Here is a 16,726-nt window from a genome sequence, read left to right as displayed (position 1 = left end):
GAGACACAGAGGGAGACAGAGTGAGACACAGAGGGAGAAACAGAGTAAGACCGAGGGAGACAGAGTAAGACACAGAGTGAGAAAGAGGGAGACAGGGAGAGACAGAGGGAGACAGAGTGAGACAGAGAAAGACAGACAGTGAGACACAGAGGGGGACAGTGAGAGACAGGGGGAGACAGAGTGAGACACAGAGTGAGACAGAGGGAGACAGAGTGGGACAGAGGGAGACAGAGTAAGACAGAGGGAGACAGAGAGAGACAGAAAGAGACAGAGTGAGACAGAGTGAGACAGAGTGAGACAGAGAGAGACAGAGTGACAGAGGGAGACAGAGAGAAACAGATTGAGACAGAGTGAGACAGAGGGAGACAGAGTGAGACAGAGAGAGACAGATTGAGACAGAGTGAGACAAAGGGAGACAGAGCGAGACAGAGTGAGACAGAGTGAGACCGAGAGAGACAGAGTGAGACAGATTGAGACAGAGGGAGACAGATTGAGACAGAGGGAGACAGAGAGAGACAGAGAGAGACACAGAGAGACACAGAGGGAGACACAGAGGGAGACAGAGTGAGACAGAGGGAGACAGAGTGAGACAGAGAGAGACAGAGTTACACAGAGAGAGACAGAGTGAGACAGATGGAGACAGAGAGAGACATATGGAGACAGAGTGAGACAGAGAGACAGAAAGAGACAGAGTGAGACAGATTGAGAAAGAGGGAGACAGAGTGAAACAGAGTAAGAAAGAGTAAGACAGAGGGAGACAGAGAGAGACACAGAGGGAGACAGATTGAGACAGAGAGAGACAGAGAGAGACAGAGTGAGACAGAGTGAGACAGAGCGAGACAGAGGGAGACAGAGAGCGACAGAGGGAGACCGAGAGAGACAGAGTGACAGAAAGAGACAGAGAGACACAGAGGGAGACAGAGTGAGACAGAGGGAGACAGAGAGAAACAGAGGGATACAGAGAGAGACAGAGAGAGATAGAGGGAGACAGAGAGACAGAGGGAGACAGAGTGAGACAGAGTGAGACAGAGAGAGACAGACAGAGGGAGACAGAGGGAGACAGAGTGAGACAGAGGGCATGGTGCTAAAAGGAATTGTTTCTGCTATTTTCTATATTTATTTTTTTATCTTAAATTGTCTATACATGTACTTTCTTCGGATTACAAACTCATGTTTAAATTTAAAATAATACAAAAAGTGTACATCTTTTTCCACTGTGTAAAGAAACAATACTGCACATTGTGTAGTCAATGTACGTTGTATGTCTATTTTCACACAACTTATACATAATAAATATAATTAATTCAATTTAAATATAGATTTTTTAAATAAAAAAGAACATAAATACAATTCACAAAAATAAATCTAATGAAGGAGGATGATCATAAAAAAAGTGAACATATTTTGAGTTTTAGACTGATTACAAGCAGTGCTATGTATAGGGGACTGGGATCTATCCTTATAGTCATCAGTAGTATTTCCACTTTATTTCGAAGTCAAACTTCATCAAGGATCTGTCTCCGTGTTGTGTTTTCTATATCCTCATAGAGCCTTCACTAAATGTACGCTTCCTGGGTTTTTTGTTTGTTGCTAATTATCTCATGTTCCATTACACTCAATGGTTGAAACACATTGCCTTCTGTGCGATACAAATGAAGTGTATTAGAATTACGAATCAGTTCACTTCCTGTCAAACACGGCTGCCTGGGTCTCTCGCTGTGCATTCCTTATGATGCAGAGACATGTCTTCCAGCAGTATAGAGAGAGGGATGCTTACAGAGCTCTGCAGACCCTTTCTCCGTGTTGATGACGGGGGTTTTGGGGGGCAGGTAGGGGCCGGGGCCCCAGGTGGAGAGGGCCCGCTTGCTGGTGTCGAACTGCTGGGTGAAAAACTCCTGCAGCTTCATGCCGATCTTGATGAGGTCGGGTGTGGTGGAGCGTGAAATGATCACCTGGAAAATGTCCCACTGCAGGTCTCCGTGGACGAAGATTTCACTGGAAGGGAGAAGAGATGATGGGGGGGGAAAACATGAAAAACAGGAAGGGAAATAATATCAAGGCAGCTCAGATTTTTAGAAAACATTAAAGAAAGGCAAAATGCAGATGGTCATAGTTTAGATTAACCACCGCTGCATCTGCTGCGACAGATCTGTAGAAACCTTCCGCTACACTGGCTTGCCAAGTAATTAAGAAAAATTTAAAGAATGGCTCAAGGAAGAGGAACTTTTTCTAAAGTTCTCCTCATGCAGGTATCGGTGTGAATATAATGTCAGGTAGTATTAGATTTACTGAGAAACAGGACAAAAGCGAGACAGGTGCAGAAACACTAAAAAGGGAAAACGAACAAAAGAGTTATGCTTCTGCGGCTACTTAACCTGTACAAATGAGACAGAAAGAGCCTGTCGGGCCCCTGCAAATGCACCCCTAGAAGGGCTGCCACGCAAACAGCCTGCTCCTGTGCCGTTTGCACTGATTTAAAAGAGGTAATATACATATATATTTTGAAAATGTTCCCCCTTTTTATGCTGAAGAGCCTTTTCTGCAAATACAATCCAATTGAAAAAGATAATATTAATAAATTAAATGTATTTAGCGCTTCTCATCTGCCAAGACAAATCACGAAGCGCTTCACAACAGACGACAGTGATAACATTTAAGAGATAACAAGTTTATAAAAAAATTAATTAAAAAAAGTCAGAGATAGCGATAAAAATGGCAATACTCCAGGTCTACCATGATAAAAGTTTATTGGAAGGCCTGCCGAAAGAAGAGGGTCTTAAGGCCAGTTTTGAAGACCTCCGTTGAAGTGGCAGATCTCAGCTGATCTGGGAGGGAGTTCCAGAGGCGCGGGGCGAATGAGCAGAAGGCTCGGTCTCCCATCGTTCGGAGACGTTTGCGGGGGATGTAAAGAAGAGGAGCGTGGCTGGAGCGGAGAGAGCGGGTAGATGTCTGGGTAAGGATGAGGTCACAGAGGTATTTTGGGCTTTGTAAGTGAGGAACAGAACCTTAAACTGGATCCTGTAGTGGACTGGGAGCCAGTGTAGTTGTGCAAGTAAGGGGGTTATGTGTGCGGACCTTTTTGAACCGGTGAGAACTCTGGCTGTGCTGTTCTGGACAAGTTGCAGGCGGTTGATGGATTTGGCTGCGAGACCGGATAGGAGTGCATTGCAGTAATCTAGTCTTGAGAAGACGAGTGCATGAACCAGTCTTTTGGTGTCATCGGTTGAGTGTGAGGGCTTCAGTCGGGAAATGTTTTTCAAGTGAAAGGAGGAGTTTTTTTTTTTTTTTTTTCTTAGTGATTTGTTTGATGTGGGTTTGGAAATACAGAGTGGAGTCAAACCTTACACCGAGGTTGGTGAAAACAGAGGATAGAGGAATGAGCTGACCATCGAGGGAGGGGCTGATGTTGGCGGGCTTGGCAAGCTGGTCGGTGGTGCCTATCAGGATTGCCTCCGTCTTGCTGCTGTTGAGCTGGAGGTGGTTGGTGGTCATCCAGGAGCGGATATCTTCCAGGCAGGTGTTTAGGGTTTGGATAGTATTGGTGGGGTTGGGTTGTGTTTTCATATAGACCTGGGTGTCTAGATCTAATAGCCTAATGCAGTCACAGTGAAGTGTTGGCTTCAAATGCATTTTTCACAAGTGGCCCAAATCTCTCATTTAAAAAGCAAACACAAAGGTTAAATGGTCAAATAGTGTCTCTTTGCTTTTGTAATTAGTATGTTTGGAAAAATAGGCCCCCTTTTTTTGCAAAAGAGCCTTTGTGCAACACAGTCTGTGTTCCAAAAGACCAGCGCTAATGCAATACAAGTGAAATATAAGCTTTAGTAAGTTATCTAACAACATTTCTAAGTCATCAAACTTAACATTTTAAGACTTTCTCAGAATTCTGAGATTAAAATCAGAATTATAGTCTGTTGGGTTGAGACTTTGAAGTCAAAATTCTGCCTTCATTCTCAGAATGTTGGTTATTTGGTAATCTTTTTGCAGATTTTCCCTTTGGTTAATGGTCCAGGGGTTGTTTAAGGAAATGTATTTGTTTTAGGGTTGCTGTCTCGTAACTTTAAAAAAAGGTGTTTGTTACTTACGAGGAGCCATGCTTGCGGGCATTAAAGATCATTAAGAGGATCATTATATGAATATTGTGTTTTCACTTATTAGTCTCTAGAGAGCTACCGATTTCTAGTTGGGAAGACAGAAATGCATTTCTCACAAATAGCCCTAATTAGTAACTCTCAAAGCACCTGCAAAGAGTGAATGCAGCCCTACTGTATATGCACTGCCATGCAAATAAATGGGCCCCGGTGCGCCTGTATTATTTGCATGTATTTAAATTGGGTAATGTGCTTATATCAGGCACAGATTGTTCCCCTTTCTATTCAAATTAGCCTTTGTGTAAAGTACACAAATACATTCCAATTCACACAGACAGCGCTAATAGCCACTCGTAGTGACAGTGAAATATTAGAGGGTTACAGGTAAATGAAGCACATTTATATGGGGGGTCACGGCCAGACTTTCCACTGTTCATGGCAGCCGTGACTGTTGGAAGCATCGTCATGCTCCACTGAAAGTCATTTATTTTGGGATGTAATGACAGTTGTTTCTTGAAAAATAAATGAGCGTAGCTCCCCTACATGTCCTTTTTTTAAGATACACGACAGAAATGAGGGAAGAAAGATTAATACATTAAAACACCCTATCCTTAACAAGTGTCTGCCGCCTCATACCTTCGACTCAGAGAAACAGATCTCAATCAGAGACATGGCTCCTATACATTATTTTCCTCTTTTCTGGCACGTTTTGTCAGCTTTAAAAATGCCTGGTGCACCGCGGGATAGCTCAGAGGTTAGAGCAGGCAGCCAATAAGCAGTCAGCGCTGCCTAGCCATCAGATATGAGTGGGATATTTACTAACAAAACGTGAAAATATTCTACACGTGTCTTAACCACAGATTGTATTTCAGGCATCTAACCAAAATCATGTTCAAAACACCCTTACTTCAAGATGTAAGGACAGGAAGTGGTAAAATGCCACAAGTCTTTTCCGTATTTCAGGAATCATTCTGCACCACTCTATATCTTTACCTGTAAAAGCATCACATTATCCCCTCTGTCCCATTTCATTCAGTAGTAGCCATTATCCTCCCTGTGGATTTTATTTTCCCGTGTCCCACCGGCCCTGCTATGTAGTCTCACACTGCACTGCATTAAAACACCTCAAACACCGTTATACTTTGCTACATGGATAATTATGATCAGATGCAAACATTCTGATTCATACAAATTGTTTTTTGTCAAATCTTGCAGCTAGAAAAGCAATTGCAAGGAAACGGCCTTAACCGGACAATCCACCACTGTAAGACTGGTATGATGATATACATAAGTCTTTGTTTTGTTTCTGGAGAATACGTTTAAACTGGTCTAAAAAGTATATATTTTGAGGCGCAGAGGCGTTGTGTAGCATTAAGAGCTTCTGCAGACGTCCCCACACCTTTTCTCCGACAGGCTGGTGTCCACGGTGCACAGGTTGACCTTCCACTCGTCCTGCAGCTGCAGGTCAGCGTTACTGAAGACCCCCATCAGGATGCTGGAGCCCATGTAGTCCACCCGCGCCTCTGTAGAGCCCATGGTGATCTGGATCTTATGGCTAGGCTGCTGGTTGGGGTGTTCCGAGATGTGGGCTGGAAAACAGAGGGTGATTGGTTAACACTGTAGGGTAGATTGACTGATCTAACATGAGGACAACCTATCTGGGTTCTTTCTACGTCATGGCCACTCCCATTTTTGGGAGAAAACATTCGCTGTCATTTGACTAGTGGTAAATACAGATTCTGAGGTTTTCACAAATCACATAAAAAGATTCAAAGTACCAAGCATTTTTTTGTTATCTACAAGGAACCCAATTAAGGTGGTCGATTAGGCAAACAATTATATGATGTCATTTGAGACTGATGATCGGCGCCAATATAAGCTTAAATTCAAATCATTCGTGGATCTATGTCCTGTCAGTTTACCAATGTCCGGACCACTTTGAGAAACACTGTCCTACATAATACACTTAACTAAAAAACATCTTATTATGTATTTTTTCTTGTATTTGCATTTGATATTGAGGTACTCCAAAAGGAAAAGTAATCAGGTTATAATACTCTTATATTGTGCTACTCACAATAATCACTAGATTAGATGACATGTTGTTACAAGTAACTAGTAATTGTAACAGAATACACTTTTTAAATAACCCTCCCAAGCCTGTTTGGAGCTCAGGGGCCGTATTCACAAAGCATTTTATCTTACCGCTAGGAGTGCTCCTAACTCGCGCTAAAACATTTTACGTAGGAGTTTTTTCTTAAAAGTTATTCACAAAGCCGCTGAGACCTACTCATACTAAGGATAAATCACTAAGAGTGAACTAAGAGTGACGCGCCGTTGCTATGGATTACGTCGATTCTCGTGCATGAGTTTAGAAGCGGTCAGTACGGTGATTGGTTGTTCAGAGCAGGCGGTCTTGGTGAAACTCATCCGCAACATCCCACAAACGAGCCCACTAAAACAAGGAAATAGCCTAGGCTAGCAATGTATTCCTATCAAATAGTTATGGACAGTGCAGTTAGCAGAATACACGCATGATGACAAGTTTGTGCAGACCACGATAATGACGTTGTATATGCACGTTAAAGAGAGAGAGCAAACAATAAAAATACGTAAATTGCATTAAATCAAGGAGGCAATTAAAAGCACCCTGCAAACTATTATCCAATGAGCATATTTCCAGCACTTAAACACTTTCAATAACAGCCCATACCGCCGTTCAAGTCCCCCTATCATGATGAATGAAAAAAATCTGCGTGTTGATGGAATGTACTTTCTTTCTATTGACGAATACGTCCTCATCTTTTGAGGGCGCAATTATTTTTATGTGCGTCCCGTCAATAGCACCGACCACACCGGGCATACCTGCAATTGCCATGAAGTTGGCTTTGATCCTGTGTAGTTGTTGATTGTCCAAAGGAAACCGGATAAACTGTTGGCTGATATGTGGTCTAGAGAGCGCGTTGATGGTTTGGTTTATGGCACGCCTGACTGATGGTTGCGATATTCCTAAATCGTCGGCATTGCAAAGTTGCATTTTCCCTGTTGCTAAATATCGTAGTGTTGCCAAACATTTTATTTCCGGACTAATCGGGTTATTCCTGTTAGTCGGGGATGTTATTGCATCCTGCACTAAATCCACAACAAGTTTGATACCCTCACAATTTAGCCTATATCTCTTGATCAATTCACAGTCTTCCATTGTCTCCAAAACATTTAGTCTCGCAGCCATTTTCAGATTCTTTGTGAATAGGTCTTACTGAGTTAGGAGTCCTCTCGAGGACTTTTAAGCTCTCCTAAACTTAGGTGCTACTTTTAGGCCTAAAATACTTTGTGAATTGCTCTTAGTGAATACAATTAGGAGTCCTAAATTTAAGACTGACACGCCCATTATGTTTAGGAATTTCTCCTAAATTCGCCAGTTAGGAGCTACTTTTAGCCCTAAGATCCTTTGTGAATACGGCCCCAGGTTTATATCTAGTATACGGTCTTCTAGAACAAGAGTAGCAGGATATGTGCAGGGTTGTTGCTTTGTTTACTCACAGACCATCTCCAGGGTGTTCACGTCTATGTTGCCGCCCACCACCCCGCCCTTGGAGTCGAGCTTGGAGCGGCCGAGGCCCACGGACATGCTGATCTCTCGGTCCCGGTTGCTTCCCACCGACAGCCGGCCCTGACTCTTTAGCCCGCTCGTGGTCCAGCTGCAAGGCAAACAGACGGTGAGCACTCGCTAATAATGTACGAGAACTCAACATGAAACATGAAGGACTCTAGTTTCGAGAACTTGCACGGGAATAAACACAGGAAACTGGAAAAGGAAAGATCAGCAAGTCTTGACAGTCAATATGTAAGCTTTTTAGAAAAACATGCCGATATGAATTAATTGAGTTAAACAGAACCTTCGATGTATAGAGTGCTGTAAAAGCACTTCAGCAGAAAAAACTAAAACTACAGACAATAAGGAAGGAAATGAGTGTTACCATTATCAAAACATTATTACATTAATACTTTTAGGAACCAACTGAAGACCCACCTTTTTAATTTTGCTTTAATGTATGATTGAATGTATTCTTATTTTATTCAGTCCTGTGCTCATTGACTTCTTCTGGTATTAAAGGCACTATATTCTGCTGATGTTCAGGTGTATGTCAGTATGCAGTGTCTCTACTGGGACATGTCTTCATGCTTTATTGTTCAAAAAGCTCTTTATTTTTCTCATACTGCCTGCACTGCAGCACCTCTTTTCACCCTCTGTCTGAAACCAGATCCCAGTCTGCTCCGATTGGTTAGCTGGCTGGCTCTGTTGTGATTGGTCAACCGCTAAGAGATGTCCCGCTCCTTAGCATATCCTATGAAATGTGTTTGAGCACTAGCCAATGGAAGCGCAAATATTAGATAGTGATGTCACTATGTTACAGAAGTAAACAAAGGAGTCAAATGGAGGTGTTTCAGGCGGGGGGGCCATTGAAGACCATTTACATGCACAAAAACGTATAAAAAACATTACAGGAAAGGGAAAACCCAAAAAGCAGAATAGGGACCCCTTGTTTATGTAATGTAGCATTATAAAATACAGCCTACTTTTGAATCTTTAAGTCAGTAGTGGACCAGTGTAGGAAAATAACCTGCTGTGACGCTGTAATTTTATTTTTTAACTATAATACCCTGAAGACTAAATGGCATTGGGATTTGAAGCTTGAAACTAGTTAATACCAAGCTATATTAAAACAATATGTTTTGAGCCCTCTTTTAAACTGTCAGCAAGTCTTATATTTAAAAGGCATCATTTTAGGGCATGCTTGCAAACAGTAATATCCCTTAAGGTTTTTGTGTGGAGCTGTAGAGGAGTTTGTAAAGGATAATTAAACAGTAGGGAGTCTGTTACATAACGTAGGCAAGGCTGTGTAGTGTCCACTAACTACGATACAGACTTTGAAATCAATGGTAAGAGAGGAAGGGTGTTTTTGTTTAATATAAAAGAAAAACAATACAAATGAATGAAATAGGAATGAATACTTTGTATTTGCAATAGTTGGTTTTGGTAGAAATAATTTACTTTTATTAATAAAGGTCTCCTATCATGCTATTTTTAGGCATATATTATGGGTCTCAGATGTATACAAATAAATAAAAAACATGCCTATGACGTGTTTTGCTCAAAATACCAAACAGATCATGCATTTTAGAAATCCCTCATATCCCTCTCTTTCAGCCCTGTTAGAGAAACGCTGATTCGGGGTCCTTAGCTTGAAAAAAAAAAGAGGATGGGGAGCTAATGCCTGCTCAGAATTCTATGAGATACAGCTAAATGCTGCCGTGATTAAATGCCATATCATGTTCCAAACCACATCAAGGATTATTTCTAAAACAGTATGGAGCTCAAATGTTTTTTATTTTACGGGTTTACCACAAGGTTAGTTCTTTTTTGTATTTCCGGCTTTTTAAAAACACATGTGCTCTCCAGTACAGGTTAGCTCTGAGTGTTAGCAATGCTTGCTAATGTAAACAAAGACCATATTACATCCAAAACAGTCGAGCATTGTTTCTGATAGCAACGTTTCTGATAGTGCCATGGGTCCACATTTCCGATATTACGTCATATCTACATATTTATGTATAAAGGACACTAAAAAATGCCTTTTACATGATAGGAGACCTTTAAAGCTAATTACTTAATCTTTCATTCTCATTGGTCATTTTGGACATTCAAGGGGTCTGTTATTTTCGCGAACAGACTACTGCTAAGGAGAACAGACTATTGATAAGGACGATCAAGGGACAATGTGCAGTCATATCAATCCACAGAAAGAAGTCCGGTCAATTTAACGTCAGTTGTGGACAACAAACAACTGCACCCAGTGAAAAAAAAGACAAACAGCGCAAGATAAGGGAAGGGATTACAAGACAGAGTGCTGGATGTCAGATAAATAAACAGAAGAACACGGACAGGAAGTAAACACTAATGGGAACACGGTATAGTGTTTAAAGACTGGTTCGTGGAAAATAAAATGTGAACAGACTTGGACAGTTAGAGAAAACCTCGATCAGTGCTGCCGTCATTTAAAGTTAAGTTGCTGTCGCCGCAGTTCCGACCCATTTTAAATCAGTAAAAACAATCTGAATCAATGTTGTGAGTCAGAATGTTGGTTCATTTAGATAGTAGCCGTGTAATAGGCTTCAAGTCTGGATCCTGCTCACCCTGACGGTGTTCTTCAAGACATCTTGATGATTATTGATGGAATGGTTTATTTCAAGGTCAGGATGTCTGTTTACAACCATGTCAAATTGTTTTAATGGCAGCAAATAATGTCAACTGTTGACAACAGATGCCACACATTTAGATAAAACATGATCATTCAATGAAAGTTGTGATAGTTATAATTTCTTGCAAATAACTTAGAAAATGGAACCATCCATGTTTTTGTTTTGTTGTGGAGACAATTAGACCAAATTCCAACATTTAAAAATAATTTTTAAAGTACACTGTTATTTCAACGTGTCACATACATATGTCTTTATCAGGACATTCACTAGATTTTTGTCTTCTTGTTTTAAACAAAGAATACACCTATTCCGGAGTATTCTCATGGCGAAAGAATGTTGTGAAGTGCTAAATAATTTAAACCACAGAGCGTGAGAGTACCTCCACTTTGTGAGGAAGAGGCAGGAGACTTATGTGAGCCCAGACCTTTCCAGAGAGGAAGATATATTTTACCTTTACAATGACAGAGAGCTTATAAAACAGAACAGCTCTGGTTATGAATGTGTTGTTTTCCCTCAATGAATCAGAGGGATTTTTCTGCAATTCGGCCCTAACTGTAGCAATGAAAGCTGCAACGGCTGCATATCCTAGTGACCGTGAAACACCTCGGTGTATAAGAGATGAATAGACACATGATGCTGAGAGTGTCCAGCTTAGCTAACACCTTTCTGAGTTTCCAGTTTTATATTGACCATTCATTCTCTTACACTAAAGGTGTAATTTTTACACCGTTTCATATAATGTGATCTGTGTTCCACCGGATACAAACAGCAGGATTCACATTTAGTCACTCACTACGTAACACCTTATATCATTTATGTTTGTTTTCAAGCGTTCATGCTGAGCTAAGCAAGCCATCTATTGGCTGCGGCATCATATTATTATACATCACATTACATGTGCCCAAAGCTTTTACATATCCTCAATACTGTTGAGCAATCCCTTGCCCAGGGACACAACGACAGATCGTTCCATCTATCTATAACTCTAAACTAATAACAAAGATATTTCCACACAATGTCGTGACTATACAGTAAAAGGAAGAGAAATGATGACCACTCACGTGTTGTTTCCCATGACGTTGCTCATGTTCATTTGGACGGTGAGCTGTTTCAAGTTGATGGCGAACACCACCAGTGTCTCCCACGGCGCACCCTGCGGACCTGCTGTCTTGCCATTTTTACTGAAGGAAGGGGTGGAGGTTTTTGTCACAGAGTCTAGAAGAGAATGAACAAAGATTAGGAGTAAGGAGATTTGATGTGTTATACATTTGGTTGCTAACAAGTGAGTAAATAAGACTTAAAAACCTCATCACGCCGGTAAATAAGCCACCTTTAGCTATATGTGAAGTCATTCAACTGTGATGTAGTTTATTTATAACCTAATTTGAGTTATTTTGCAGCAATTAACCTTGTGGAAAACAGGCGCACACGAGTAAAGAAATCCTGTCCTAAAACCCAATAATTAGTTAGCATTTCACCAGGGAGATGCTAACTCCCGGATTGGCCTACAAAGATGTGTCACCTATGAAACCCTCTATCTAAGTTTCACCTGAAAGAGTTTTTGATTCACCTCTCCTGGGAGCGGAGGAATCTGACACGCTCCTGGTGCGTCCTGGCGCCGGGGACTTGAGGTGTCCCACGCCTCCCGGAGACATGTTGCTTCCTGCGGAGTGCTCTGAAAACACGTTCGGGGATTGAGGCATGTGCTGTGTCCCCATGCTGCCGTCCCACGTCCTCCAGGCTTTCCGGCTCGACTCCGGGGACAGGTGTTGGGTTACATTTTCCGCCGAGTCAGGGGTGGCAGGACCAGAGGCTGAAGCAAGGTAAAGGTTGAGAGATGTATGTTAAAAGGACAGCCTTGGAAATGTCATCATGGAGCAGTGGGAGGAAATGTTGGTTGAAAGAAGGTCAGCAAGAGGGGATATTAAAAAAACACAAACCAAACCTGTGGTGATTAGGAGGCTGACATCTGTGAAATGAGGAGTTTCCTTTCCATATTTCATTGTATAAAAAAACTGTTCCTTTTACTTTTGTTGCCTGGAGCAGTGTTTTTACTTGAAGGCCATGTTAAAAGCAAGCTATTGGAGCAATACTTTAATAAAACGTCAACAATGAACTAGGGCTGGGCAATATAACAATCTTATTTCCATATTGTGACATCAGATTGCTTGAAATCGTAATAGACCTTGGATATCGTCATTTCATAATATGGCATAAATGTTCCTTGTTTTAAAAGCTGCATTATGGTACATTTATGTCATTTCCATTTTTACTATCTATCGGCAAATGACTGTGTGACAACATACAGGCAGTGGATGCACCAGTGGCCACTGTGGCACAGTTGTTGGTGCTAAATGTAGTGAGAAGAAATACAAAAACATATGATCTGACAGCAGCCTTCTTTTCTGTCTCCACTTTTGTTACAAAAACAAATCCATCAGTTTCCAGAACCCTTCAGAACTGCTATTTTCCCAAACACATCCTTCCTAAAATAACAATTAATCATAACTCCATTCTCAGAAACTCCCTGAAGATCTTGAATACAATAAAATACCTTCTTTGGATTGTCTCAGTATCACCCCTGAAGAATACAATCACTAGTTCAAACTGATGGACAGTGTGAAGGGGAAGCACACTGTGCTGTATTGGAGATCGTTACATGGATAATACAAGGGCCTCCTTCCTTCAGCTACAAACTCAATATCAGCTTCCTTTACTACATTTTTACCGCTATCTTCAAGTCACGCATTTCAAATGGGAGTGTTTCCCAGAAAAGCCACATTTTCATCATGTACAGTGGGGCAAAAAAGTATTTAGTTAGCCACCAAATGTGCAAGTTCTCCCACTTAAAAAGATGAGAGAGGCCTGTAATTTTCATCCGAGGTATACCTCAACTATGAGAGACAAAATGAGAAAAAAAAAAATCCAGAAAATCACATTGTCTGATTTTTAAAGAATTTATTTGCAAATGATGGTGGAAAATAAGTATTTGGTCAATAACAAAAGTTCATCTCAATACTTTGTTATATACCCTTTGTTGGCAATGACAGAGGTCAAACGTTTTCTGTAAGTCTTCACAAGGTTTTCACACACTGTTGCTGATATTTTGGCCCATTCCTCCATGCAGATCTCCTCTAGAGCAGTGATGTTTTGGGGCTGTCGCTGGGCAACACGGACTTTCAACTCCCTCCAAAGATTTTCCATAAAAAAATCAAGTTGTCTGATTTTTAAAGAATTTATTTGCAAATTATGGTGGAAAATAAGTATTTGGTCACCTACAAACAAACAAGATTTCTGGCTTTCACAGACCTGTAACTTCTTCTTTTAGAGCCTCCTCTGTCCTCCACTTGTTAACTGTATTAATGGCACCTGTTTGAACTCGTTATCAGTATAAAAGACACCTGTCCACAACCTAAAACAGTCACACTCCAAACTCCACTATGGCCAAGACCAAAGAGCTGTCATAGGACACCAGAAACAAAATTGTAGACCTGCACCAGGCTGGGAAGACTGAATCTACAATTGGTAAGCAGCTTGGTGTGAAGAAATCAACTGTGGGAGCAATTATTAGAAAATGGAAGACATACAAGACCACTGATAATCTCCCTCGATCTGGGGCTCCACGCAAGATCTCACCCCGCGGGGTCAAAATGATCACAAGAACGGTGAGCAAAAGTCCCAGAACCACACAGGGGGACCTAGTCAATGACCTGCAGAGAGCTGGGACCAAAGTAACAAAGGCTACCATCAGTAACACACTACGCCGCCAGGGACTCAAATCCTGCAGTGCCAGACGTGTCCCCCTGCTTAAGCCAGTACATGTCCAGGCCCGTCTGAAGTTTGCTAGAGAGCATTTAGATGATCCAGAAGAGGATTGGGAGAATGTCATATGGTCAGATGAAACCAAAATAGAACTTTTTGGTAAAAACTCAACTAGACGTGTTTGGAGGAGAAAGAATGCTGAGTTGCATCCAAAGAAAACCATACCTACTGTGAAACATGGGGGTGGAAAAATCATGCTTTGGGGCTGTTTTTCTGCAAAGGGACCAGGACGACTGATCCGTGTAAAGGAAAGAATGAATGGGGCCATGTATCGTGAGATTTTGAGTGACAACCTCCTTCCATCAGCAAGGGCATTGAAGATGAAACGTGGCTGGGTCTTTCAGCATGACAATGATCCCAAACACACCGCCCGGGTAACGAAGGAGTGGCTTCGTAAGAAGCCTTTCAAGGTCCTGGAGTGGCCTAGCCAGTCTCCAGATCTCAACCCCATAGAAAATCTTTGGAGGGAGTTGAAAGTCTGTGTTGCCCAAAGACAGCCCCAAAACATCACTGCTCTAGAGGAGATCTGCATGGAGGAATGGGCCAAAATACCAGCAACAGTGTGTGAAAACCTTTGACCTCTGTCATTGCCAACAAAGGGTATATGACAAAGTATTGAGATGAACTTTTGTTATTGACCAAATACTTATTTTCCACCATAATTTGCAAATAAATTCTTTAAAAATCAGACAATGTGATTTTCTGGATTTTTTTTCTTCTCATTTTGTCTCTCATAGTTGAGGTATACCTAGGATGAAAATTACAGGCCTCTCATCTTTTTGAGTGGGAGAACTTGCACAATTGTTGGCTGACTAAATACTTTTTTGCCCCACTGTACTTCTCTCACAACCAATTGAAGGTCGGTGGTTAGATGTCCAGCGCCTGTAGGCAACATGTCAATATGTCGTTGGGCAAGATACAGTCGGATAAGGTTACAAAGACTGGAAATTAGCAATATCAATGCAGTCCATTTACCACATGTTGCTAAGAAAATATTTGTTTAGCATATGGAACTCACAAAACTCTGTCCTGTTTTTTACATTGCTCAATGACACCTGGCTGTATAACTCAAAACATCTTTGGCTATGTTTTATCTGTATTTTGAGCAAACTCTTCCTTATCGAGGAGTTATTTCTTTATCCATTTACCTGGAAGACCCAGTCTCCTATTGAGTTGTCTGGCAGCTTTACTAGATTTTTGGAGTTCTACATATAAATACCCTGTCTTTCCTTTTTTCTTTCTTTTATGTTATTGCAATAGGAATCTAGATATCATGTTAGATTTTGGATATTGTGATGTCACATGTGTTCTCTCTGGTTTTAAAGGGGCTCTTTATTTTTCTCATACTGCCTGTGCTGCAGCACCTCTTTTCACCCTCTGTCTGAAACCAGAGCCCAGTCTGCTCTGATTGGTTAGCTGGCCAGCTCTGTTATGATTGGTCAAATGCTTAGAGATGTGTTGGAGATGTCCTGCAAATGCAAAATAGGGCCCGTATGAAGTCTGCATTACAGTGAAGTAGTGTTGCACGGTGTACCGATACTTGAAAGGTACTGCAATACCCTGTCGTTAAAAACGTTTGATTCCTCCGTTTCATTTGTATCGGTACTTTAAGAATGACGGGGGAAAGTACTCCGGTGAGAAAGCGCTGTTTTAATAAGAGCCGTGTTTATTCAGCGCTCTGCTTCCACTCCCTGCACTGCAGCCGTGCCTGCAGTCCCTCCCCTCTCAAGCACGCTCTAAGTGCCTCCCCTCTCTCGTGCACGCGCTAGCTGCCAGAGCATTTGAGAAAAAGAGAAGCATGGCTGCAAGTGGGAGTGCAACTGCCGCTGCGCCTCGGCTTGTTGACAACAAATACATTTTGAAGTATTTTAGCTATATCTCTGACAGTGAGGGCACCAAGCCTATGGACACCTGAAAAAAAGAAATGTTATAGATCCCTGCAAACCAAGGGAGCCAACACATCAAACTTGGCTAAGCACCTCGCCGACCGGCATCCAGAGCTGTTTAAATAATTAATTAATAAGACAGACAGGTTAGCGAATGTGATAGATAACATAATTACATCATGCTCAAGCCCATACCCTCAAATCTAAGTCAAACAAGTGTAATTTATTTTGTGACAAACTAACGTTTTCGTAGTTTGACGAGGCAATTAATGGCAATGATAACTGTCTAATACAGTATGGCTATCTTTTTAGCTCACTTACCAATGTGGCTAACATCTGCAAAGTACATTTTGTCAATAATTATTTATATTACTGTACTATTACATGTTAATAAAATATAAAGTTAACCATCAAAGAAATCACATAAAATCAAGTATAAAGAAAGAAAACACTTAACAGATAAACTATAATTTTATTGATCATAAAAATAATAAAAGACAAGTATCGAAAAAGAATCGCAATTCTTGACTTGGTATCGGTATCAAAGCCAAACACTACAGTGAAGTTAATTTGGGAATTTATCAGAATTAGCTAGCGCTTCTATTATTAACACTTATCAGCTAATTCATTAAAGGGGACCTATCATGCAAAATGCACTTTTTG

At 41.2% G+C, this 16,726-nt stretch overlaps 1 protein-coding gene across 1 annotated transcript in view; it reads right to left on the bottom strand.

Moving 5' to 3' along the window:
* kiaa1109 (KIAA1109) overlaps positions 1–16,726 on the bottom strand; it is a 149,251-nt gene that overhangs the window by 15,103 nt on the left and 117,422 nt on the right. The window contains exons 80-84 of the mRNA XM_079692224.1: positions 11,926–12,168; positions 11,417–11,570; positions 7,635–7,792; positions 5,491–5,680; positions 1,778–1,995 (exon numbers count right to left, since the gene is read on the bottom strand). Coding sequence (XP_079548350.1) covers positions 1,778–1,995; positions 5,491–5,680; positions 7,635–7,792; positions 11,417–11,570; positions 11,926–12,168 — 963 coding nt within the window. The remainder of the gene's footprint in view (positions 1–1,777; positions 1,996–5,490; positions 5,681–7,634; positions 7,793–11,416; positions 11,571–11,925; positions 12,169–16,726) is intronic.

This window comes from Notothenia rossii (genome assembly GCF_949606895.1).
Source record: "Notothenia rossii genome assembly, chromosome: 7".
NCBI lineage: Eukaryota > Metazoa > Chordata > Actinopteri > Perciformes > Nototheniidae > Notothenia > Notothenia rossii.
The sequence above is the reverse complement of the archived record's forward strand: the minus strand, read 5'-3'. Positions and strand labels throughout refer to the sequence as shown.